This window comes from Hyperolius riggenbachi, chromosome 6 (assembly GCF_040937935.1).
Source record: "Hyperolius riggenbachi isolate aHypRig1 chromosome 6, aHypRig1.pri, whole genome shotgun sequence".
Classification (NCBI taxonomy): domain Eukaryota; kingdom Metazoa; phylum Chordata; class Amphibia; order Anura; family Hyperoliidae; genus Hyperolius; species Hyperolius riggenbachi.
The window spans coordinates 86,119,522-86,145,072 of NC_090651.1; the positions used below are offsets into that span (position 1 = coordinate 86,119,522).

The following is a 25,551-nucleotide window of genomic DNA, read 5'->3' on the forward strand; positions in this document are numbered from 1 at the left end:
AAGTGGTGTTCCGCTTTATATATACTGTATGTGTATTATTATGCAGCATGTAACTTAAATGCTGGAAATAATCCTACAATAGAAGTGTGAGGGAACTAATCTGTCTGCTATAGGCCTTGCTGTTTAACATTCCAGCCCGCTGCTCATAAAGACTTGTGGCATCATGGATAGATTTGCTCCTTGGTGAATATACACTTCATGATAGCCTTTATCTGCCTGCCTGTTAGGAACTGATTGTGGATGCAGAAGACACTTGGATACGCCTGGAGGGATTGCTGGAAAGCACAGAATACAATGTCACTTTACTATCGGTACTGGATGGAGAACGAAGCGCTGTCACTCACACGGTCTTCACTACAGGTCAGTGTTCCTCCACCACACAAATAATGTATCATCCTGTGCTTGTGCTACAGAGCTGGGAGGGAACAGGCCACTCCCTGAGGTGTAGCAGAGGATGGCATTGTCACGTGTGCAGTTTATACAGATTATGGCAGAATGCATGATAATGAATGTGGGGTGATGGGGGAGATTGATCTCACTGTCTGTTATCAGATTAATTATGACATGGATAGATAGATAGATAGATAGATAGACAGACAGGCACAAATGATGGGCTGCTTGGGGCCACAGAAACCTTAGCTACGCCCCTGCCAATCGGAGTTGGATCAATAATCACAGGGTAGTGGGAAAGGGCCCATTCACACTAGGGCGATTAGCTGCTATTTGTCCAGTGATTTTTCCACGTTAAATTGCGGGGGGAAAAACCCGGGCAAAACTGTAGTGCTAAACGCATCCGGTTTGCACTTTTAAGTGAATGGGTAAAAGGGTACAACATTTTTGAGCAGAGGAAGAAATTCAAAGGCTGGACTTTCCTGGAGCTTCCTCCAGCCCCCCATAGCCCGCGAGGTCCCTGGCATCCTTCTGGCTCTTTTCCTGTTCCCGCTGTCGACTCCAGTAATCCGGCGACTTCGGCTAAAGTTGCGCGCGCCCTTGGCATGTACCCTGTGCATCATCACGCGGTCGATGTAAGATTTCTGGGCATATGCGGCCCAGGACTCTTAAATAGGAACATGTCTGAAAGGTCCGTCAACATGTCCTTTTTCTGGTGTAATCCGTTCCATAAAACTGATCAATTTTTACTGTTGTTTACCCCAGCCTAAATGTATTTCACATTCTGCCATAAACAGTACCTGAGTCTATCTTCATAATGTGTGTGAATCCACAGTCCGGGCCCTTTTCCATGTGCAAACCCAAATGCATTTGCTCTTGCAAAAGCTTCTTTTTCCACTTGCTGCGATTGTGTTGTGAAGCATCAGGAGTGAAAGCGATCGCACCAATAATCGTGCAGCACGACGATTGCGAAAAATCAAAACGCGCTAATGTAAAAGTGCATCGATTTACATGGAAATCACGTTGCACTAGTGATCGCCAAAATGCTGGTGTTCTGCTTTTTTAGGCGGGTCGCAGCTAGAAAAGGGCCCTACAGAATGGAAGGGAATTGTCTACACTGGTAGCCAATCAGGGTTATGGTTTAACCTCTAACACCATCATCATGCTGCTTCTCTGGCAGTGTTCAATCCGCAGGCAGGGGAGAGGACTTGTCCAGAGGTATGAGGTAGGAATGAGTGAACATGGAGATGGTTACACTGGCTTAGTTGTATGCTGCTCGGCCAATCCAAATGGCTGGACTGAGTCAAAGTACCCATTTTTTTTACAAGTAAGTTTATATATGCCTTATGACTGTAGGTTGACTTATATCTTCTCAGGAGGAATAGTGTTTGCCTATCCCCAGGACTGTGCGCAACACCTGCTGAATGGAGACACCCAGAGTGGAGTATACACCATCAATATCAATGGCGATCAGAGTGTCAGTGTGCCGGTGTTCTGTGACATGAGCACTGATGGAGGAGGCTGGATTGTGAGTACTGTGACCAATCAGCAGAGTTTCCCAGCGGAATTGCTAGCACTTAGGCGGATTTTGAAATAGCAGATAAATCCCAATAATTCTGATAAAAGTTTAAACCTTTTTTTTTCAGAGTGATTGGCCCTTCTGTATATACTGTTATTTTAGGCATTTTTGTGACGTACATGCAAATCGGGCACCACAAAAGTCTGGGCGCTGGAAATAGCCGCTAGAAGAATATCAGTAAAATGACTGATTATTACCGGTAATTCTGATAGTAAAATAGCAGTAAATTTTACAGATATTTTACTACTGCTAATAGTAGGGTTACTATTCTCACACAAGCCCTCCCTCTACCAATGCCTAACTCTAACCGAACCCTCTCCAAACGAACCCTAACCAATGCCCCCACTGATACCTAACCCTAACCAAACCCCTCCTAACAATCCCTAACCAATGCCCCCACTGATACCTAACTGATTCCCCTCCTAAAGATCCCTAACCAATGCTTCCACTGATGCCTAATCCTAACTGACCCCCCCCCCCCCTCCCATCCAGTGCCTTACCCTAACTGACCCTTTTGATATTGATGCCTAACCCTAACCAGCTCTCCTCCGATGTCTAACCCTAACTTACCCCCTGCTTCTGCGGCACCTATGCTGCCCAAATTTCCTGTGACCATATTTGTTCTGACTGCAACATTTATAATGACAAACAGACCTGTTAACCTAATGAGGGACTGTGGCATACATTGTTTTCATAGTAGGAAATAGCCATGAGAAGAACTAGTTTTATACGCCCTGTCTCCATTGTTGTCATTTACAAGCATTTTTGAGCTAACGGTAAGTACCATTTCAGGTTAAATACAGCACTTTCAGGAAGAGAACCAGAACCCCCCCTCCCCCCCCCCCCCCATTATACCTGTGGTGCCATGAAAGGGTTGAGCAAAGAAATAAGCCCCATCGTCTTTCATTGTGCAGGGAAATGACCACTCAGAGGCATAGCAAAATTATAAGTATTCTTGTGTCAAACAACTCAATTTGGGACATTTTATCTTGCTTACGATTATGGATGGTCAGTGAGATGCAAATAGTTCAAATTTGTTACAGGATTATACAAATTTTGTAACGCAGCAGAGAAATGTGTGCATCATGCACATTTTGTATGCAAATTTACAGAACTTGAAAATGGACCAATCAAATCCCACCAAAGTGGATTTTAATTGGTCCATTTTCAAGTTGGATAAATTTGCACACAAAAAGTGCATAATCCTGCATCAACTGAGAATTATTTGCATCTCAACGACAACGACCATTCCTACTTGTGAACAAGGCAAGGTTAGTTAATAATCCTGTCAGGATGTTATTGTTGTCTGTATACCCATTGGGGAGTGAAGCTCTCAATTCCTATTCCTGGGACAGCTGGCATATGGACAAGTCATCAGATATCCTACAATGTCTTGCTGTCATTTAAAAAGGAGGAAAAATGTTTCTAACAGGAGTACGGACAGCAGGAAAAGTATTACAGTAAGTGTACGATCACATCATCCGCAATTCCTTGATTTATGGTAGTTATAATCACTAAACAACACACTGTAGTGATGAAGCAATGGCTGTGTTCACATGTAGGTATTACAAACACTGTGTATCACTTTCTGTCCTTACAATGGGAGTTAAGCTGTAAGCTACCAGACACAAACTGGTGACATGGTGCCGTGCCTTGCCATCTGCGCTTTACCTGAGGACTGTGATTCAATACTTGCCCATAGAAAATAATTTTTTGGTTGAAGATCACTTTAAGGTCTAGGTTGGGCATTCATGTAATAAAGGTGCCGGGAAATTTGGACGCAAAGCGGGAAGAACGCTCATTCTGCTCCTGCAAAAGTCCCGGGGCTTTAATTACCGTCCCCCCTCTAGGCCACCATGGCCTCAAGGGAAATATTGTATGTAATTCAGCTGCCAGCTATTGCTAGGGGCAGAATTACGCTGTTTTTATGGTAATTTGGCCTCCATCTTTTGACGGCTCCTAAATTACTGAGAGCCGCCATTGCCGTAATTCACATAACGCACATGGGGCTTGATTCACTAAACCGTGACAACTCATATCACGGTTTAGTAAGGGCTGGTTCAGATGGGCGTTTTTGTGGCGTTTAACGCGGCGTTTCAGACGCAGCGTTTTTTGGGATCTACCGCCATCCCATGCAAGTGAATGGGAGCGTTTAGACCTGGCTTTTGCAGGCTTTCATGAAAGCCTCTCGGTAGATCCCGGCGTTGAGTCTAGTCTCGAAAGCAACATGCTGCTTTCAGAGGCGGTAAACGCCAAGAAACAGTAGCAGAGACCAGAACTGCTAGCCTTGAACGCTTCCCAAAAGCCTTCAAAAGCTAGCTTTTAAACGCTGGCGTTTAAACCCTGGCGTTTGAACGCGACACCAAGCAAAAGCTCAGCAGATGCCCGTGTGAACCAGCCCTAATAAAGCCCATGGTGCACCCACATTTTCTTGATCCTTTTTGCTTATCTCGCGAAACCTATGGTAGGGGATTGCTCTGTAATGCCATAGCAGCCTCTCCAGTTAGGGAGGGGTGGACTCAGTGGGGGCTTTGAGATAAGGTGAAAGCCGTCACTTTGCTGGTTATAAAAATGTTCGCATTACAATGAGTGCCAGTCACCCACTGATCCATTGAAACAATCAGGCAATTTGCACGGCTGGAGACCAGTACTTTTCTATGCATAAGGAGGCCAAGTGATTTATTTTAATTATATAGCAATCCATTAGGCTTAACAATTTAATTTACCTTTTGATTTATGAAAAATGCAGTTGAATATGAGTTTGTATTGTGCCTCTAAATCGCATTAGGGATGTGATACTTGCAATCTGGTACCTGTTATAGGCAACATGAATGCAAGCTTCTGTATAAAGATACCACCCTAAACACCTTAATGATGATATCTGGAAGGGGAGTAGCAATGATCATTGGCCTCAATTCACTCAGCTGATGGTTTGGTGTAAATCAGTCGCATCAAAAGGGAATTCACTAATAATTACTGAATGTTTTAGACCTGGTCTAACATTCAGTAATTACACAATTCACAAAGGCAAACAAGGAGTAACCACGCCCACTTTTTCTGACAGAGATTAGACCAGCTGATTTATGTCAGTGAAGTACTTCTGTGAGGTATTTTAGACGTGAGGATGGAGCTTTTTAAATTAATTATGCAGGAGTTTAAAAGCGGAACTGTAGAGAGAAAATAAACACATTGTTTCACTTACCTGGGGCATCCCCAAGCCCCCAGCAGCTGTCCTGTTTGCGCCGGTCCTGCCCGAGCCTCCTTTCTCCCGCCGCCGCTCCGTCCCGTACCTCGACTTGTAAGTCGATGCCAGCGCAGCCCTGCTAAGCGTATCCTTTCTTTGCGTTCCCCAGTGCCATGCAGGCACAGTGGCCCGGCGGCAAAACCGAAAGGAGCTGGCAGCGGGAGAACGGAGGCTTGTCGAGAAGCAGCGCGGGACAGGACGGCTGCTGGGGGCTTGGGGAAGCCCCAGGTAAGTGAAACAATGTGTTTATTCTCTCTCTACAATTCTGCTTTAATTGTATCCAGAGAAGAGCTCATCAAAGGAGAAGGATGTCAGTCATAGCTACTCGTATCTTTAGACCTCGTACAGTAATTAGACCTAATTACCGAAAGTTTTAGACCAGGTCTAAAAATAGGTCTAAAACATTCAGTAATTATTAGTGAATTCCCTTTTGATGCAACTGATTGCTGGTTTACACCAAACCATCAGTATACTAGTCTAAACTGACATAGATCATAGGGAGCTGAGATATATAGAATTTTGCAAAAATGTATTCTTCAATAAGTACATATCAAAAACATAATCAATTACCACATAATTAAAATCAATTAAAACTCATGATTCTATAACTCTGAACATAAACCAGACCATTCATTACGGGCAGCATGATTTGTAGGTGCACCTTTACTTGTACCGGTATATACATGCAACAATAATCTTCAGGCCCCTTTAAATCCAGATATGACAGGCTATAGAGCGTCATCCATTCACAGAATAATATCTTCAATTCACCCTATATTCACATTGTATTGCCTCTAATCCGCATAGATTCCAACGGAAACACCCCCTTTACGTGTAGCATCCAGCTACACAACCTTGTTAGCCTTAGACTACAACCGGGTAGTAATGGCATATATCATTCAGCAGATGCCAAGATAATATCAAGCCAGCGCTTTCCTTGTAGCTTAACTTTTAGAAAGGACCGTTCCGGTCAGTGTAGCCGTTACTCACGTGCCCTGTCAGTTGCCCAGGGACTAAGCCAGCAGTGCGGCGAAGTTCATAATAGAGCAGTCTTAGCGGCGATCCTATTCAGCCGCTGCATCAGCGGGATGTCCGGGAGTCCGGCCAAACTAAGGAGGAGGGGCGGAGGCTAGGGTGAATCGCTGCAGCCATGGAGGTGGCGGGATGACGTCACAGAGCACGTGACGCGTTTCGCCAATAGGCTTCTTCAGACGTGCATGGGCGGAAGCAGGATGCACATCATACTTATACTCATCTTGTAGATGCCGCCCACTTCTTTGCATATAGCGTGGATATCAACTATGCTGATTATAGGACGAGCAGACTCCATCTAGTGGCTATTTCTGAAAATGACAGGCAGGGCAGTTCAGATAGGAGAGTCAGGAAACCCCGGTTGTTTTAAAGAAATACTTTCAAGTTCATATCGCAGTTCATGCCTTTTGGCTGCATAGAGCCACATTTATAGATCCAAAATGATTCTTTCTTCAACAATTGACGGTCAAAATCGCCCCTTCTTGGGCTTATATTCAATTTATAGATTCCTTTTGCTTTTAAAAATCTAGGGTCTGAATTGTGAAACGTTTTAAAGTGCATTGCTACAGGGCTTTTTTCACAGCCAGATTTAATATTGTTGACATGTTCTTGCATCCTATCTCTCATAGGTCTATAAGTTTTTCCAATATAAATTTTATTGCAACTGCACCTCAGCTGGTAAACCACTTTATCTGTACCACAGTCTATGTATTCTTTAATCTTAAAGGTTTCTGAACCATCATAGTTAGGAAAAACATCTCCCTTTTCCATATATGGGCACATAAGGCAATTGCAGCAGCGAAACATTCCCTTTTTATTTCTTCTCACCAACCCTGGCCGTTTTTTTGGTTTAAACTCACTACTCACAAGCACGTCCGAAAGGTTCCTGCCACGCCTTGCTGCAATATGAGGATATTCGCCTACCAAATCTTTTATGATTGGGTCTCTACCCAACAAATGCCAGTGTTTGGTAAGTATACTTTTAATTTCATTATAATGAGATCCATACGTGGTCACAACTCTGACCACATCTGGATCATTTTTTTTCCCCCCAAAATTTGGCTTTTTAGATAACAATTCGGAGCGCCTCTTTGAAAGAGCCTTATAATAGGCTCTATTAATAATATGTTTAGGGTACCCTCTAGCTAACAATCTAGTTTTAAGGTCCTCTGCTTCAGTTTTAAAATCTTCAGTTTCACTACAGTTGCGTCGCAACCGCATGAACTGTCGGGTAGGTACAGCCCATTTTTGCGCCGGCAAATGTGCGCTTTTGGCAGCTAACAAGGTGTTACCTGCAGTCTCCTTGCGGAATGTGCTCGTGACCAGCGAGTTCCCAACTTTTTTAATCTTTAGATCCAAAAATGAAATTTCTGAGTCACTAAAAGTGTAAGTCAAAAAAATATTTCTATCATTGTTGTTCAATTCGCCAACAAATTCACGTAGTTGACTTTCAGTGCCATTCCAGAAAACAAGTATGTCATCCACATACCTAAGCCAGAGGGCGACGTGCTCCCGGTACCCACGCATACCCACTACCACGACCTCCTCCCAGAAGCCGAGGTGTAGGCACGCGTAGGACGGGGAGCACGCCGCCCCATAGCCACGCCCCTTTTCTGTCTGTACAGTTCCCCTTTAAATTCAAAGTAATTGTAATTTAGTATTAATTTCATCATATCCATAACATATTCAGAATGCTCCTGCTGATCTCCATATTTCCTTCCCAAGTAGTAATTTAACGCTTCTAGACCCTTTTGGTGCGGGATGGACGTGAAGAGGGACTCCACGTCCAAACCCACCAACAGCCAATCCTCCTCTAAATGCACGCCAGCAATCTCCGCCAGAACTGCTTTTGTATCCATCACAAAGGATGGTAATCTTTGTACTATATCTTTAATACTAGTCTAAACTGCTTTGTGAATTGAGGCCATTGTGGCTGTTATAAGCCTTCAAACATGGGCTCATGTGGTCCTTAAATGGTTCATAACTAAAAGTACATACACACACTGGATTTTTCCAAATGAGCGGTCGTTTGGACGTCTGAACGTCCGGTCGTTTGGACGTGAAATTGGGCGTGTGTACACACGGTCGTTCAGCTGATAACACTGGATTTGACTGATCCGCCAAGCAGATCCGTCAAAAACAGTCTTCTCAGCTGAACGACCATTTGTACACACGCCCGATTTGATTTCCAAACGGCCGGTCGTTTGGAAAAATACAACGTGTGTACGCACCTTAAGTAGCCTATGTCAGCACAAGATATCAGATTTAAGTGGCCTGGTGATGCACTTCAATTCAACAAACTAGTATTGTTACTTGGCCGTGACCTCCCTCTCAGATGTCAAAATTAAGTGACCCAGTGACCCCTCAGTTCCTCCCACCCCAGCACAGTACAGAGCAGCGGAAGCATGTCTCCCATGTTCTGGAGCCACTCCCTCCTCCGACAGCATGCCTCCTCTCCTGTCTTATGTGGCATTGCGTATCATTCCTTCCCACCAGCATGTGGTGTCAACCTCACATGCCAGCAGCTCACAAGAGCACTGACACAGAGAGAAACCATGGAGATGGAGACGCCAGAGGAAAGAGCCTGGGCAGGTGAGTTAACACCTTCCACTTTACTGCACCCTCTATTTGTGAAGTGCCCTGCCCCACCTTTCCCTTTCACCAAGTTGTCAACTGTGTTTCCCACCTGTTAAAATTGGCCTGACACCTGACATAATAATCGCTCCATCTCCACTACCTCACCAATTGTGTTTTTATGTTGTCAACCCATCTTAAACCAGAAAGTACTGCTGGGTACTGGGCTTCCACTGGACATATACAGGGCTCAGTGGATAAATGGGAAAATTATTTGTAGTATAGTGCTTGATATACAGAGAGCCTTATCGTCACTCCCAACAAACCCCTGTATGTCTCCTGTTATCCAGTCTGCAAAGGGTTTAAGCTATACATGCTTCAGGGAGGTCTGTCGTGGAAAAAGTGTTGGTAGACTTACACGTAAGTGCAATTAAAAGTTTACAAAAGTGCGCACAGTTTAGATTAAGACATTACAAATTACTAGCCCCATCCTCTATACTTAGTATGTGCTGAAATAGTGATAACTGCACAGTCGTGATAAGGAGTTCAAATAAACCAAAAATGTTTTCAAACAGGTATAATCACTAACAGTATATCATTTACCAGCATAGTGATGGTCATGTCTAGGAGAACTCATGGAGAAGCATGTGATTTGTGCGATCAGCTGATAGATTTGCAAAGCTCTGATTTGCCGTGATCACATCCAAGTGATCGTGACTAGCAAAACAGAGACTTACAGTACATATCTATCACCTGACCAAACTGATCACATGCTTCTCCATGAGTTCTCCTAGTCTAGACATGACCATCACTAATTGCAGGCACACAGTAATTGCTTATCGTGTACCTACTGGAATTCATATTGATATGTCAGTTTATACATACACACACACCTCATTAATGCAATGAATAATTTCTGGGTGACATATGCTGTAGGAAAACAGACCCTCTAATTTACCATAATGCACTATGGATTATGAGCTTAGTTTTTATCTGGACAGATCTTGCATTTGAGCTTTCTATTAATACTTCAGCATTCATCTTCAGGTGTTCCAGAGACGTCAGAACGGACTGACAGACTTCTTTCGTAAGTGGTCTGACTACCGAGTGGGCTTTGGGAACCTGGAAGATGAGTTTTGGCTTGGTGAGTCAGTTATAGCGGTGAATTGTAACAACAGTACTTCCTGTGATTTGTATGTGTGCACATGCTTAGGTAACATGTAAAAATATGTACAGAGGCGCCAAAATAGGATAAAAACGTCTAAAAACTGTTTAAAAGAGGGAAATTGAGGTGGACTTACCTCCCTCAAGGAAAAACAGACCGTCTGTTATTTTTGTTTCAAAAATATGCCCCGGCTTCATCACACAAATAACGGAGGGAACTAGTGTTGGTCTATATCACAGCCCAAAGCTGTGATGCAGACCAACACTAGTTCCCTCTGTTATTCATCTGATGAAGCGGGACTGTAACCACAAAACGCATTGCAAAGTGGAGCTTCTAATAAATGTTATTTTTTGAAACAAAAATAATAAACGTCTGTCTGTTTTTCCCAGAGGGAGGTAAGACCAACTCAATTTCCCCCTTTTAAATGGTTTTTAGATGTTTTTATCCTATTTTGGCGCCTCTGTACAAATTTCTACACATTGTCTTGTCCACCGCTGGTGGAGGGGTGTTATCCTCACTTTCCTGTATACAAAGAGCGACTTCTTAAACTTGAGTGGGGTAAGGTTATAATTCCCCCCCCCCTGCTGTTATAAGGGCCTGTTTCCATTACATACGGTGCGATGCGGCTACATAGGCGCATTGCACCGCGGGTGTCCTGTACCTAATGCATGGCAATGGAACAGTTTCCAGTGCATGTATTGCATGCGGAGTGGTGCAGAGCGATCCAAGAATCTGCAGCATGCTGCAGATTCTCGCACGGCTGCATCACCACGCAGTCGCTTGCCGTCCCCTCCATACACTTCCGCATTGGGAGATGCGGAAGTGATGTGATGCGGCTAGGTAGATACATTCGCATCACTTTACAGTGAAAAAAGGGCCCTTAGTGGTTGCCTGTTCAGCAACCCTTGTTTGTGAGTATATTTATAATTGCTTAAAAATTCCATCTGTGAGATGACAAAAAATACTACTGTACACTATGGGCTTGATTCACAAAGCTGTGCAAACTGTTTAGCACGGGTGTGCTAAACAGTTAGCACGTGAAGTGCCATTCGCGGACTTTTGCGCGCGCAAAGTGCTGCGATTCACGCGATCGCGGAACACATGTTCCTATGTCACACTGCCCTTGCGCAGTGTAGTTGATTTAGTTATGGATTCTTGAAATAGAGATCATATGAATTATCCAGGAAACATGTGTCTGCCATTATATAGAAAAAGTTTGACCCCTTTTCTAGGTCGTATCAAAATATAAAGGGCTTGATTCACAAAGCCGTGCAATCTGTTTTACACGGGTGTGCTAAACAGTTAGCACGTGAAGTGCCGTTCACGGACTTTTGCAAGCGCAAAGTGCCGCGATTTCGATTACGGACTTTTGCGCGCGCAAAGGTCCGCGAACGCACGAGTAGCAGCACTATGAGCGCAAAAGTCCACGAACGGCACTTCACGTGCTAACTGTGTAGTACACCCATGCTAAACAGTTTGCACGGCTTTGTGAATCAAGCCCTATATTGGGCTCTCGGTTTCCTTTTACTTTTTTACAAATGCTTAGGTAAAGTTTAACAACTTCTGTACTGGAAGAAACATTACATTAGAGCAGGGGTCAGGAATCTTTTTGGCTGAGAGAGCCATAAACACCACATATTTTAAAATGTAATTCCGTGAGAGCCATACAATATGTTTCAATATGGAACAGTAGGGCTCACGTCCCTGTTGCCAGTTGCCGTGGTTATGTGTATACAGTTGATAATCCGGGCAGTGGAAGTGTCAGACATCTTCAGCTTCTCTTGGGTTTCAGCAACATCAGCAATTTCCCCGAGAGCCAGACAGGAAAAATACAGAATAACAGCTTGTACATTTAGCTAGCTGACTTGGGAGTTGATTCACTTTGTAGGATGAGATCCCCACACTTTGACCCCATAGGCTGCCTGTCAAGTGCGGGGATCTCGTCCTACAAAATCACTAGACCTGACAGGGCCCAGAGAGGGATAATTGGAGCAGCTGGTCATTTTGGAGACATGCTACAGCAGTAGCATGCCTACTTTGAAAATGTTACTTGCTCTGTTTGAGCAGTGTAGCTTAGTGAATCAACCCCTACTGATTTGTATGTGAGCCAGATGCAGCCATCAAAAGAGCCACATCTGGCTCCCGAGCCATAGGTTCCCTACCCCTGCATTAGAGTAACCTTATTAAAGTGTATCCGAGGGGATATGTGACATGATGATAAACATGTGTTTGTACGTACATGTAAGTACAAAACATAATAACTTTTACTTGATTTATTTTGCTGCCAGAAAGAGTGAATTTCCAGGCATGGGAGTGAGAGCTTCTGTCTTGTCTTTTGGGGGGATATAGTAAACATCACTGATAAAGAAATTACAGCCATAAAAGTTTTCCTGGCAGAATGCAACTTCTGAAAGCAGAGGGAGATAGAATACATGAACTAATGTTTAAATATATAAGAAAACCATGGGATACAGTACTTTAAAAAGTCATTTTTTAGGAGGATAAATATAATTATTAATCTCATCAGTTCATTTTCACCTCAGGTCCACTTTAAGGATCTCTGGAGATGGAGAACACTTGGACTAAACTTTTGTTAAATTTGCTACTAGGTGAAATAAGTTTCCAACCCTTTTTACGAAGGAGCAGCCAGGATCGATTGTAAAACTAAAGAGTACTCCGTGTAAAAGACACAACCTGTCATTTTAGGCTCTATCCTAATGCTGCAGGGGGGTTCTCAGGGTTAATAACTCATCTGATCGCCTGTAATTCATTAGACATGTGAAGCTCCACTCTCCTCCTGAGCAAGACAGTTGCGGCCATTTTTCTGAAGTTTTCCAAAGCTCTGTGGCTACCCCACCTGTATTGCTACAGCCCGCCCCTAGCTCAGACAGCTGCCAATTAGACCGGAGCTGCTGAGCTGGGGTCAGGCCATAGCAACGCAGGTGGGGGTGGCCAAAACTTTGGAAGATTTTTTTTTTAAAAAAAAAGCATTACATGCATCTTTTCTGAGAGGGACGACAGACCATCAAATGTCTTAATGAATTATAGGCAATCAGCATCAGCACACAATGAAAAGTCTTTATTCCACATATAGTTGCTGAAGAATTAACTGCTCTGTGTTCTGTCTTTCAAAGTCTTGATCAGAGTGTCTAAGTAGCTCTTATCAACAACTGTGAATAGACTGCAGGAGAGCTCTGCTGAGATAGCTCAGGCATACAGTAAACACTGAGACTTAATCCTTTCAGTGCTTCTTGCAAAAGTAAAACCAAGTAATATTTCGGGACTTTTTTTAGAATTTCCATACATTTTCATGAAGACCTTTTTTTTTCCAAAAAGGTTATCTTGCTGTGGCTAATTTAGTTCTTGCCGTTGGAGCCTGCATATAAAACTTAATTCAGAGCTAATAACTTACTAATCTTCCATCAATCCCTATGGGCTTGATTCACAAAGACGTGCTAACTGTTTAACACGGGTGTGCTACACAGTTAGCACGTGAAGTGCCGTTCGCGGACTTTTGCGCTCAAAGTGCTGCGATTCGCGCGATCGTGGACCTTTGCGCGCGCGAAAGTCCACAATCGAGCAAATCGCAGCACTTTGCGCTCGCAAAAGTCCGTGAACGGCACTTTACGTGCTAACTGTTTAGCACACCCATGCTAAACAGTTAGCACGGCTTTGTGAATCAAGCCCTTTATATTTTGATACGACCTAGGAAAGGGGTCAAACTTTTTCTACATAATGGCAGAAAAATGTTTCCTGGATAATTCATATGATCTCCATTTCAAGAATCCATAACTAAATCAACTACACTGCGCAAGGGCAGTGTGACATAGGAACATGTGTAAATGGTGTACTTCACAGACTACATAGACAGCATGTAGAGTAATGTGCGTTACCTCAGGTAGCGCAGGTTACGCTCATTTGTCACAATGAGTAATGGTGAAATTACCTTGCGCTCCTTGCACTCTGCAGCTTTTTCTTGCTTTTGTGAATCTGGGCACAAGACTCTAAATGACACTTTCTCTGCAAATGGGCTTTAGCATAACTCTCACTAATAACTAATTAGTGGTTATAAAACAAAGAGGAAAACGAGCAACAGGAAAAAAAAAAATCAGTAGTTCAAGATTTGTCTCTATGGCATCTGAATAACACTTGAAACATCGATTCTAACCTTTAAATCCAAAGTAAGATTGTGATTCCAGGAATGTCCAATTTAGGATTAGAGTTATATACTGTAGATATAATTCTTTATCTCCTCAGGTTTTTCACTTCAAGTTTTATTTGAAGGAAAGCTGAAGCTAGAGGGATATGGAGGCTGCCATATGTACAGTGGCTTGCAAAAGTATTCGGCCCCCTTGAAGTTTTCCACATTTTGTCACATTACTGCCACAAACATGAATCAATTTTATTGGAATTCCACATGAAAGACCAATACAAAGTGTTGTACTTGTGAGAAGTGGAATGAAAATCATACATGATTCCAAACATTTTTTACAAATAAATAACTGCAAAGTGGGGTGTGCGTAATTATTCGGCCCCCTTTCGATCTGAGTGCAGTTAGTTGCCCATAGACATTGCCTGATGAGTGTTAATGACTAAATAGAGTGCACCTGTGTGTAATCTAATGTTAGTACAAATACAGCTGCTCTGTGACGGCCTCAGAGGTTGTCTAAGAGAATATTGGGAGCAACAACACCATGAAGTCCAAAGAACACACCAGACAGGTCAGGGATAAAGTTATTGAGACATTTAAAGCAGGCTTAGGCTAGAAAAAGATTTCCAAAGCCTTGAACATTCCACTGAGCACTGTTCAAGCGATCATTCAGAAATGGAAGGAGTATGGCACAACTGTAAACCTACCAAGACAAGGCCGTCCACCTAAACTCACAGGCCGAACAAGGAGAGCGCTGATCAGAAATGCAATCAAGAGGCCCATGGTGACTCTGGACGAGCTGCAGAGATCTACAGCTCAGGTAGGAGACTCTGTCCATAGGACAACTATTAGTTGTGCACTGCACAAAGTTGGCTTTTATGGAAGAGTGGCAAGAAGAAAGCCATTGTTAACAGAAAAGCATAAGAAGTCCCATTTGCAGTTTGCCACAAGCCATGTGGGGGACACAGCAAACATGTGGAAGAAAGCACTCTGGTCAGATGAGACCAAAATGGAACGTTTTGGCCAAAATGCAAAACGCTATGTGTGGCGGAAAACTAACACTGCACATCACTCTGAACACACCATCTCAACTGTCAAATATGGTGGTGGCAGCATCATGCTCTGGGGGTGCTTCTCTTCAGCAGGGACAGGGAAGCTGGTCAGTTGATGGGAAGATGGACGGAGCCAAATACAGGGCAATCTTGGAAGAAAACCTCTTGGAGTCTGCAAAAGACTTGAGACTGGGGTGGAGGTTCACCTTCCAGCAGGACAATGATCCTAAACATAAAGCCAGGGCAAGAACGGAATGGTTTAAAACAAAACATATCCAAGTGTTAGGCCCCCTTCACACTTGCGTTTTGGCATGCAAACGGACCGGATCCGGATCGTATCAGGACCTGATCCAGATTGGAACCGTACGGTTCCGATCCGGATCCGATCCGTTTGCATCAGGACTGTATCAGGCTGCCATCCGGATCCGGATCGTAAAAAAATAAAATACCGTTAAAGTTGTTGGGGGCAGCAGAAAGTGCACCTGGTGCACCTGTACAATCAGGTCCTCCGCTGTAGGCCTCACCTCCACCTCCCGACATACTGCCAAACAGCTCCAGCACGTCCGTTTGTACAGTATACAGTCCGGATCCGATCAGGCGGATCCGGACAGGGAACGCTAATGTGAACCGGGCCTTAGAATGGCCCAGCCAAAGTCCAGATCTAAATCCAATCGAGAATCTGTGGCAAGATCTGAAAATTGCTGTTCACAAACGCTGTCCATCTAATCTGACTGAGCTGGAGCTGTTTTGCAAAGAAGAATGGGCAAGGATTTCAGTCTCTAGATGTGCAAAGCTGGTAGAGACATACCCTAAAAGACTGGCAGCTGTAATTGCAGCAAAAGGTGGTTCTACAAAGTATTGACTCAGGGGGCTGGATAATTACGCACATCCCACTTTGCAGTTATTTATTTGTAAAAAATGTTTGGAATCATGTATGAATTTTGTTCCACTTCTCTCGTGTACACCACTTTGTATTGGTCTTTCATGTGGAATTCCAATAAAATTGATTCAAGTTTGTGGCAGTAATGTGACAAAATGTTGAAAACTTCAAGGGGGCCGAATACTTTTGCAACCCACTGTATTTCCTTTTAAACTATAGCAGTTGCCTGGCTCTCCTGTTGACCTCTTTGGCTGCGAAAGAGTCTACATCACACACCTGAAACAAGCATGTAGCTAATCATGCCCATTTCGGGTGGGGTGGGACAGGTCTGCAGTATGTGAATGTCCCCAATGCAATGTCTGTAGCAGAGGCTGGCATCTGTCAGTGGAAGCTAAGTAAAAATAACTGTGAGTGTGACTCCGCCTCTGGTTCACCAAGATGCGTCTCATTACCACGGCTACATTTGTCCTTGAAGAACAATGTTCTCCAATGTCATTATAACTTGGATCCGGTATTCACTGCGAAGTAGAAATATTATTCAGCAGTGGTGACAAAAAAATCATACCGTCGGGTGACACAATGGCTATAATTATTTTTTCTTGTTGAACGCAGGCAACAGCCTTGTATAGGACAGCTATTATTAATATGACTGCTCTGTAGAGAAATGCTCCCTCACATCAGGCTTAATAACAGTAATACAGATTTATTATTCAGAGGATTTTAGGGTAAAATTACATTCCTGCTATGATGCATAGTTTCCTGTGTGCAGATAATCGATGGGAACACAATGTGTGGAAGCCCTTCTGATAGAGGACGGCCATGTGGAGATTTATACTCGCATCTAAGGGAAGAAGCTCAGTGTCTTTCTCTCTACAGGTCTGGACAATCTCCATCAGCTGACGTCTCAGGGCCGCTCAGAGCTGAGGATTGACATGCGGGATGGACAGGAAGCCGTGTACGCCTATTACAACAAGTTCTTTGTGGGCGACCCGCGTAGTATGTACAAGCTGCGAATTGGGGACTACAATGGAACTGCAGGTAAGTCTCATCACACGATACATTTAGGTAAACAATTATTATAAAGGGGCTTAAAAACCTAAACTTAACTATTCATTTACCCCCATAACTGCAGCAAGAAACAAGATTGCAGTCCCTGTTTGGTATCTGCCATGGCCTCAATCCCAGTCTGCCACCCCTGTGCTCATGCACATGTCAAAGAAGGGTGCCAGGAAATTTGGACACCCAGTAATGCCAAGTAATTTCCCCTCCTTGCTGATAATTACAATGGGCTCCTATGGCAGGGCCAAACTTCTGCCAGTAGCAGGTACTCACATTCCCTGCCCCCTCCGTTCCTTTTCCTCTTCTTTTTGGGGTTTGAATTATACTCTGCTTTGGTGTTAGGAAATCTTATGTATGTCTGTCTTGGCCATCATCAGAGCTTGATCATCCACGAGGGAACCTAAGACCATATAGGTGTCCAGGGGCCTAGTTGCTCCTCCTGTCACCTTTTTTGGCTTTAAATAACTCAGCAATAGACATCTCATGACTGTGAAAAAAGGTATGGTATGGGCTGGCACATTTTAATATTATGCATTTACCTTTAACCTTTTTTTTTTGGGGGGGGGGGGAGAGTATACTCACCTCAGCTGTTCCTGATGAGCCTGTTCTGAGATGAAAAGCTGTCTTCTGTTGGACCTGCTGACCCGGCAAGTCATCCAACTTTAGCACTGTGTTGTCCTTCCCCTTCCAGTCAGGGAAATATTCTAGGAAGATTAAGGACTCCATCAATCAAAACCCTTCTATTGCTTTAATATGTCTCCTTGTGGCAGGAGGGGGGGGGGGGGGGGGGACATGGTGGCCATCATGAAAAAGGAGTTTGTTAGCATTTCCCACTGGTCATCACTTGCGAAGCAGGTAGTTTCGACACATGGCGCAAGCCTCACACCGCCGCACTTCCTGCTTCAAGCCAGAAGGAGGAAGTGTGTCGGTGTGAGGCTTGCAACGCGACCATTAGGACGTGTGTAATCTCTTTGGAACGCAGGCCGGACGGCGAAATTATGGGTAAATAACCCCTTGTATCCCCGCCACACACCTTCACCAATTGAACTTCATTTGAATCGTGAGAATATCCAGTGATCCCTGGAAGCAAATATGTTTTCTCCTCACAGGCATGTTGTCTTTTCTGACTGCAATTCTACTTTAGAAAGTCAGGCTGAGGTATTATGGAAAATCCAACTCTTAAAACTTCTCTCTGCTGTTGCTGTACTTTTCCTTGCTGCACACCAGAAATGATAAATCTTCTGCACTGTGTTTCCCACAGGGGATTCCCTTACTTACCACCAAGGACGTCCATTCTCCACCAAGGACAGAGACAATGATGTGGCTGTAACAAACTGTGCAAATTCCTATAAAGGAGCGTGGTGGTATAAAAACTGTCACCGAACAAACCTGAATGGAAAATATGGAGAGACAAGACACAGCCAGGTAAAACAAAGGCAGCAGGATGGGTCACCTTCCTGACAAGTAAATAGCTTTAACAAGTCTGAAACATCTGTATGCAAGCTGCAATAAATGGCTTTATAAAATGAGGCTGGACCTGTGCTGTACATATCTTTAAAGTATCTTTAAAGTATACTCGAGGCGACATGTTACAAGATAAACTTGTATGTACCGTGCAAAACATAATAACCAGGCTGTTTTACTTGCTTTATTTTGCTGCCTGAAAAAGTTAGTTTTTATTCCTGGAAGAAACAGCTTCTGTCTTGTCGGTACCTTGTCGGGAATACAGTAAATATCACTGATAAGCAAATTATAGCCATTAATGTTTGTCTGGCAGAATACAACTTCTGAGAGCAAGGGGAGATATAATACAGTGGAATTCGAAAATTTGGGCAACCTTGTTAAAGGGACACTGTAGGGGGGGTCGGGGGAAAATGAGTTGAACTTACCCGGGGCTTCTAATGGTCCCCCACAGACATCCTGTGCCCGCGCAGCCACTCACCGATGCTATGGCCCCGCCTTCAGTTCACTTCTGGAATTTCAGACTTTAAAGTCTGAAAACCACTGCGCCTGCGTTGCCATGTCCTCAATCCCACTGATGTCACCAGGAGCGTACTGGGCAGACACAGACCATACTGGGCCTGCGCAGTACGCTCCTGGTGACATCAGCGGGATCGAGGACACGACAACGCAGGCGCAGTGGTTTTCAGACTTTAAAGTCTGAAATTCCAGAAGTGAACCGGAGGCGCGGCCGAAGCATCGGTGAGTGGCTGCGCGGGCACAGGATGTCTGTGGGGGACCATTAGAAGCCTCGGGTAAGTTCAACTCATTTTCCCCCGACCCCCATACAGTGTCCCTTTAATCGTCATGGTTTTTTCTGTATAAATCGTTGGTTGTTATGATAAAAAATGTCAGTTAAATATATCATATAGGTATAGGAGACGCACACAGTGATATTTGAGAAGTGAAATGAAGTTTATTGGATTTACAGAAAGTGCACAATAATTGTTTAAATAAAATTAGGCAGGTGCATTAATTTGGACACTGTTATTTTATTGATTCCAAAACCTTTAGAACTAATTATTGGAACTCAAATTGGCTTGGTAAGCTCAGTAACCCCTGACCTACATACACAGGTGAATCCAATTATGAGAAAGAGTATTTAAGGGGGTCAATTGTAAGTTTCTCTCTTCCACTGAAGAGTAGCAACATGGGGGTCTCAAAACAACTCTGAAATGACCTGAAGACAAAGATTGTTCACCATCATGGTTTAGGCAGGGCCGGCCCGCTCATGAGGCGGGGTGAAACATTTGCCTCAGGCGGCAAACTTCAAAGGGCGGCACCCGCCCGGGGGGGCCGGCCGCCGAGCCGGAGGGGTAGCGGGCAGGTCGGGGGTATTGTGCCTAGCGGTGGGGAGGGGAGTCGGACCCCCCCCCTCCCTCGCCTGGGTCCCCCGATCTGCGATCCCCTCCAGCCTGTAATTAGTAAGCTGCTGCCAGATCGTAAGAGGCACGGGCGGGGGGGACTCACCTTTTCCGCATTTCAGCGAGCGCTCCACTGACGTCACTTCCTGCATCGCCGCCCACTGTATTGTAAGTGGACGGCGATGCAGGAAGTGACGTCAATGGAGCGCACGATGGAACGCGGAAAAGGTGAGTCCTCCCCGCCCGTGCCTCTTACGATCTGGCAGCAGCTTACTAATTACAGGCTGGAGGGGAGCGCAGATCGGGGGACCCAGTCGAGGGAGGGGGGGGGTCCGACCCCCCTCCCCACCGCTAGGCACAATACCCCCGACCTGTCCGCTACCCCTCCGGCTCGGCGGGGGGGGGGGGGGGGCGGCGGCAGCAGCTCTGCCAAATTTGCATCAGGCGGCAAAAAGTGACGGGCCGGCCCTGGGTTTAGGGGAAGGATACAGAAAGCGGTCTGTAAATAGAACTGCCCCCTGCTGGCAGCTTGTTTGGCTGCACTAGACAGACAAACCAGATTTGCTGACAGAGGTTTAGAAGGCACCAGCAGCTTTCAAATGAAAAATTTAGTTTGAAGCTGCTAATGGGTTAAAAGGAAAACATTTTCAGTTTGCTTAGAGAATAAAATAATTAGTGGGAAACAGAAAGTAAAACCGTATTTCCCAATAAAGCCGGGTTTGTCCCAGAAATAACTACAGCAAAGCCCCCGTTATCCGGCACCCACGGGGATTGGCTGATGTTGGATAAGTGTGCTTTCTGGTTGCTTGAGACTGAATGTTAAAAATAGGGCTAGTTAATACAGTACAATCCCCGACTATGTATACATACCATGAACTCTGTATTAAATGTTAAAATACAGTAATGGAAAGTATATTAACCTTGTGAAGGCCATGGAATCCAGTCTGAGTGCTGCCAAAGATTTGTGACCTGGTTGGTTGAGACTGCCGGTTGGTTGAGTTCTGGATAACTGGGACTCTGGTGTGTGTGTGTGTGTGTGTGTGTGTGTGTGTGTGTGTGTATATATATCCTCTATAATAATTTGGCTGTGACGCTGCGTCCAACAGTTTTGCAGCGTCCCTGTGTCCCTGGTATTTTTTTTTACTGCGCATGTGCGCAGTAACGTACAGCTGGAGGGACCAGGGTCCAGGGAGCGAGGTGGGTGGGTAGTTGCGTGAGCGTGGCGGGCGAGCGCGCATGCGCAGCAGATGGCGTCCATCACACAGTACCGTTCAGCGAACAGTGATCTGCCATAGGTTGACGTCATCAGCGGGCGGGGCCATGAGTTCAATGTGTCTGTTTCTGGAGGGGCGCTGATAGAGGTGACACAACCCGGAAGTGAGGAGCAGGAGCCTGCAGAGTGTGGGGAGGTGACTGGCTGGGAGCAGGACTGAATGGTTCCTGCTGGGCAGAGGTGAGGAGGGGAATTCAGGAAGAAGGTATGGGGGCTGCTGTAGTGTAGCAGAATATAAGTAGGCATATTGAGGGGAGGTAGTCTCATGAGGGACACTGTAGAGGTTTAGATTGACTGGTGGCGGCGTTAAAAAAAAGACCTAGAGCCCGTTTTTAAATGGGCTTGGGTCTACAAGTATATAATATATATTTATTGCTTAGGCATAATTATTGGTACAGTTACTGCTGAATCAATGAATGAAGAGGTTTGCAGAATTACACAACCCCTGGAAGCCAAGTGGTTGAAGTGCTTGCCTCTATTAAACTAATCCAATGATGGTAGCTTTTATAGTTATGGGAATTCCGCTTTAAGGGAGGGGAAGACTGTCTATTAAGAATAAGCACTGCACAAGGACATATAATTATCTTGCAGCAACCCTGAACCAGCCCTATTGACCGCTAGTGAAAAATGATGGCTGTAACAAAACGTATGTATCTGCTAGATGCTTCTGAGTTCCAGTGACATCTCAATTACCATGGTGAAATCAATGAAAATAATATAGTGTGTACAAGTGCTGGAGAATTGCTATATGCCTCATCCCTCACCACGGAGATTGCTTAACTACACATTAAAACACTTACATTAGTGAGGTCATCTGTGATTTACTGTAATTAGACATTTGAATTACTACTCGGCAATGAGGATCTTACATTTCCCTGTGGCTGCTGCAGAATGAGAGCCGCTATAGACTTTTATGCCCTTATAAGCAAATCAAGCACAAATGCCTCTGCACTAGTTCAGGCCAGAAAATAAAAATGATGCCAAATTAAAGACAGGCATACAAAGGATTGGCCGCAGGTGATGGCATCGTGTAATCTCACATATTTCACTCACAGATCTTATAGGACACGATTTTTTTTCTACAACACTTTTACAGAGTACATATTACGACGGCGCTGCTCAGTTCGGCTTTCCCCGCTGCCGCTAAACTCACAGGCGGCGTTAAATACTATTCCCCCTCCGAGTTGTCACAACTCGGTAGGAGATGTAATTTGTGGTCTGGCAGCTGCAAGAGCCCCGAATTACCGCTATGCGGGGCGCGCATCACAGCATTGCTGCTATGACGGCGCCCAACTTCGGCGCTCGGCTCTGATCCGCGCCGAAATGAACTGATCCACTTTTACAGATACCAATGGACAGTCCACATCTGCCCCTATTACTAAAAAGCTCACAGTCAGGGGCATATTTAGAGAAGAACACCCCCTGCAATCGCAAGAGGGCCCAGAGCTGTGTGAGGCCCCAACTACTAACCTTTCCTCCCTCTGATACAGGGGACGATACTGCAGATCAGGTGTTTTTGTGGCTACACTTATTATCGGTATGTAGACTCTGATGGCCACACTTGTCTTATTACCCTTGTGAGATGGGCTTCCAGGCAGCAAAGTGCACCCACGGAGGCAAGGGAAAGGATGTGAACATTGGGGGACCCCGTCAAAGTTTTGCAGGGGGGCCCAATGAATTATAGTTACAGCACTACTCACAATCTAATGTTTCTGCCATGGGCCAGATTTCCCATCCGGCACAGAAGACATGTGGCTACAGGCACAAGATGTTTAATTGATAGACAAATAGAATGGTGGTGCAATGGGTAGCTATTTCACCTTGCTACGTCCTCTGTTTCAATCCGGGCTAGGTCTCTATCTGCATGGAGTTTGTATGCTCCCCCCGTATTGGAATGGATTTCCTCTGGGGACTCACATACTCTCAAAAACAAAATTAGAACTTAAAGCAAACATGTAACATTACAAAAAGAAAAAGTCACATACTTACCTCGGTAGATGAAAGCCTCTAAACCTCGCCATTCCAGCACTGAGCTTGTGGGCCCACTTCCATACTTGAACAAGTGTGGCTGCACTTTGGAGACGCTGGATGGCTCATGCTTACGCAGTAGCATTGGGCTGCTGCTCGGCCTCGGAGGAAAGAGCTGAGCCAGTGTGCTACTGCACATGTGCGAGCCGTCTGCAACTGCATTCTTCTAATATATCAGCACACCGAATTCATTGGGAACACGCTCTTTATTGAGTCATCAGTATCCACAAGAAAGTATCCGACAATTTTTTGTCACAGGGTCCCCCTTTATCAAGGCCTGTGATTATCCACGCCTTGATAAAGGGGGACCCTGCGAGACCCCCGAAACAATTGTCAGCTACTTTTTTGTGCATACTGATGGCTCAATAAAGAGCGTGTTCCCGATGAATTCGGTGTTGATATATTGGAAGAATACTTTGCAAAGTGATACCTGCATAGGTCACATGATCAGGCACCCTAACAGGTGTGCCCATCCACAGCTCTTCAACACGACTGTCTGCAACTGTGCCGTGCTCCACCAACAAGCTTGTTTACAAACTTTGAGGGATGCTGGGATGGCAGAGAAAGGAGAAGCCTCCACCTCTACCTAGGTAAGTACTCAAACTGGGCTCCTTTTTCTCTTCAGGTATATTTTAACTGAACTGCACCCAAATACTATGACAGGGACATATCACTATGGTAGGGATTAGATTGTGAGCCTCTCTGTGAAACAGACAAAACTATAAACTGTAAAGCGCTGTGGGAGAGGTCAGCGCTACACAAATTCTACATAATTAAATCATATGTACTATAGATAGCACAGTACAGAGCTTCTGTAGTCAAGTTGTCATACATGCATGGGATATCCTGTGTGTATATCACATTTCATCCACCCATTAACTCTTGTTATATTTTGTATCCCCAGGGAATAAACTGGTACCATTGGAAAGGCCATGAGTTTTCTCTCCCCTTTGTGGAAATGAAGATGAGGCCGTACAACCATCGCAACATGAAGAAACGTTCCCTCCAGGGGCGTGGCCTGCGCAGGTAGAAAGGCAAACGCATGTAAACTGTGCTCTCCTCGAAGCCTGGATGAAGCGTCGCACAGCATGCACCAACCCAGGAATCTAAGTCCTTCAGACCCAGAGGAGATGTCGCGTGGAGACCACAGAAACTCACAGACTTGTTTGTGCCCGTGGGAGAAGCTCGGACACAAGACGGCAGCGACAACTGAGCCACGGCAGCTTCCTTTAATCTCCCCCCGATCCTGGCAGCAACAATGACCAGCGCACAACGGACAGAGCTTCCTCCTCCCCAGACAACTCCTCTCCTTTCCTACAGCCCAGTCAAATCTTGTCAACGGAGAGAGACTGATCCCAGCGACGGTGACACTCAAGCAGCAACACAAACGTACATTAAGGACATTTTGCTCACATTCAAATCTTCGCTGAAGCCTTTCTTAAAAACTATGATCAAATCAATCCCATCAAATAAGGTAGAGGCCTATTTGGGGGTGATTTTAAGGCTGAGTATCTCACCTAGACTCATCTTCAAAAAACCCAGCAGGTTAAATGGAATGGTCTCTACGACCCTTGGAGAATTCTTCATGCAGTTGAGAGGGATTATTCACATTTTCCCACATCCATAAAACCCACTCTCGGATGAATTTGTTTTTGGTGGATAAAGTACTTTTGCAGGATATGAGGTTTTCGTCCATTTCTGTCAAAAGTTTGCCAGCTCATGCTCCGGTTCATATTGTTAATAAAGAAGGTTCTCCACAGTGTTTTTTGGAATTTACTAGCACCCTCAGTAACCGAAGATAATATCCTTATTGGGGGCTCGTTCTAGTCCACTGTTCTGATAAGTTCTTTGTTGTCCACATATATTGGTTTTCTGCCCAAGCAGAGTTAGAGAGGACCAACCACATGGAGGACATGTATGCAAGATGTGTGCTATTGCCTAATATTTCTGCAATTATGTAAATGCTATTGTTTATCCTATTGTACTTTATTAGAAAGGGTCTCCGACCCTACTATATCTTTTTGTATCTTCATCTACTTTTGTGATATAAGTATTAGTTTTGTAATGCTTTACTTTTTCTCAATAAAAGATTATAATGAAAAAAAAGAAACAATCCCTCCAGCTCTGATCTTAGTTGACCTATCAGCTGAAAAAAATCCTCCTCTCCTTCGGCTACCATATAGCAAAACCCTGAGCCTTCTGTGCAGGTCTTATCGGCTCAGTTAATGTTAGGCTTACTAGGTGGGGAGAGGTTAGTGTTA

General features: G+C 44.6%; 1 protein-coding gene across 1 annotated transcript in view; it reads left to right on the forward strand.

The window, feature by feature from the left end:
- Positions 1-25,336, forward strand: part of LOC137520979 (tenascin-R-like) — a 1,317,931-nt gene extending 1,292,595 nt beyond the window's left edge. Inside the window, exons 18-23 of the mRNA XM_068239626.1 lie at positions 228-360; positions 1,767-1,918; positions 9,867-9,963; positions 16,943-17,104; positions 18,387-18,550; positions 24,195-25,336. Of these exons, the coding sequence (XP_068095727.1) occupies positions 228-360; positions 1,767-1,918; positions 9,867-9,963; positions 16,943-17,104; positions 18,387-18,550; positions 24,195-24,320 (834 nt within the window). The 3' untranslated portion in view covers positions 24,321-25,336. The remainder of the gene's footprint in view (positions 1-227; positions 361-1,766; positions 1,919-9,866; positions 9,964-16,942; positions 17,105-18,386; positions 18,551-24,194) is intronic.
- The last annotated feature ends 215 nt before the right edge of the window (positions 25,337-25,551 follow it).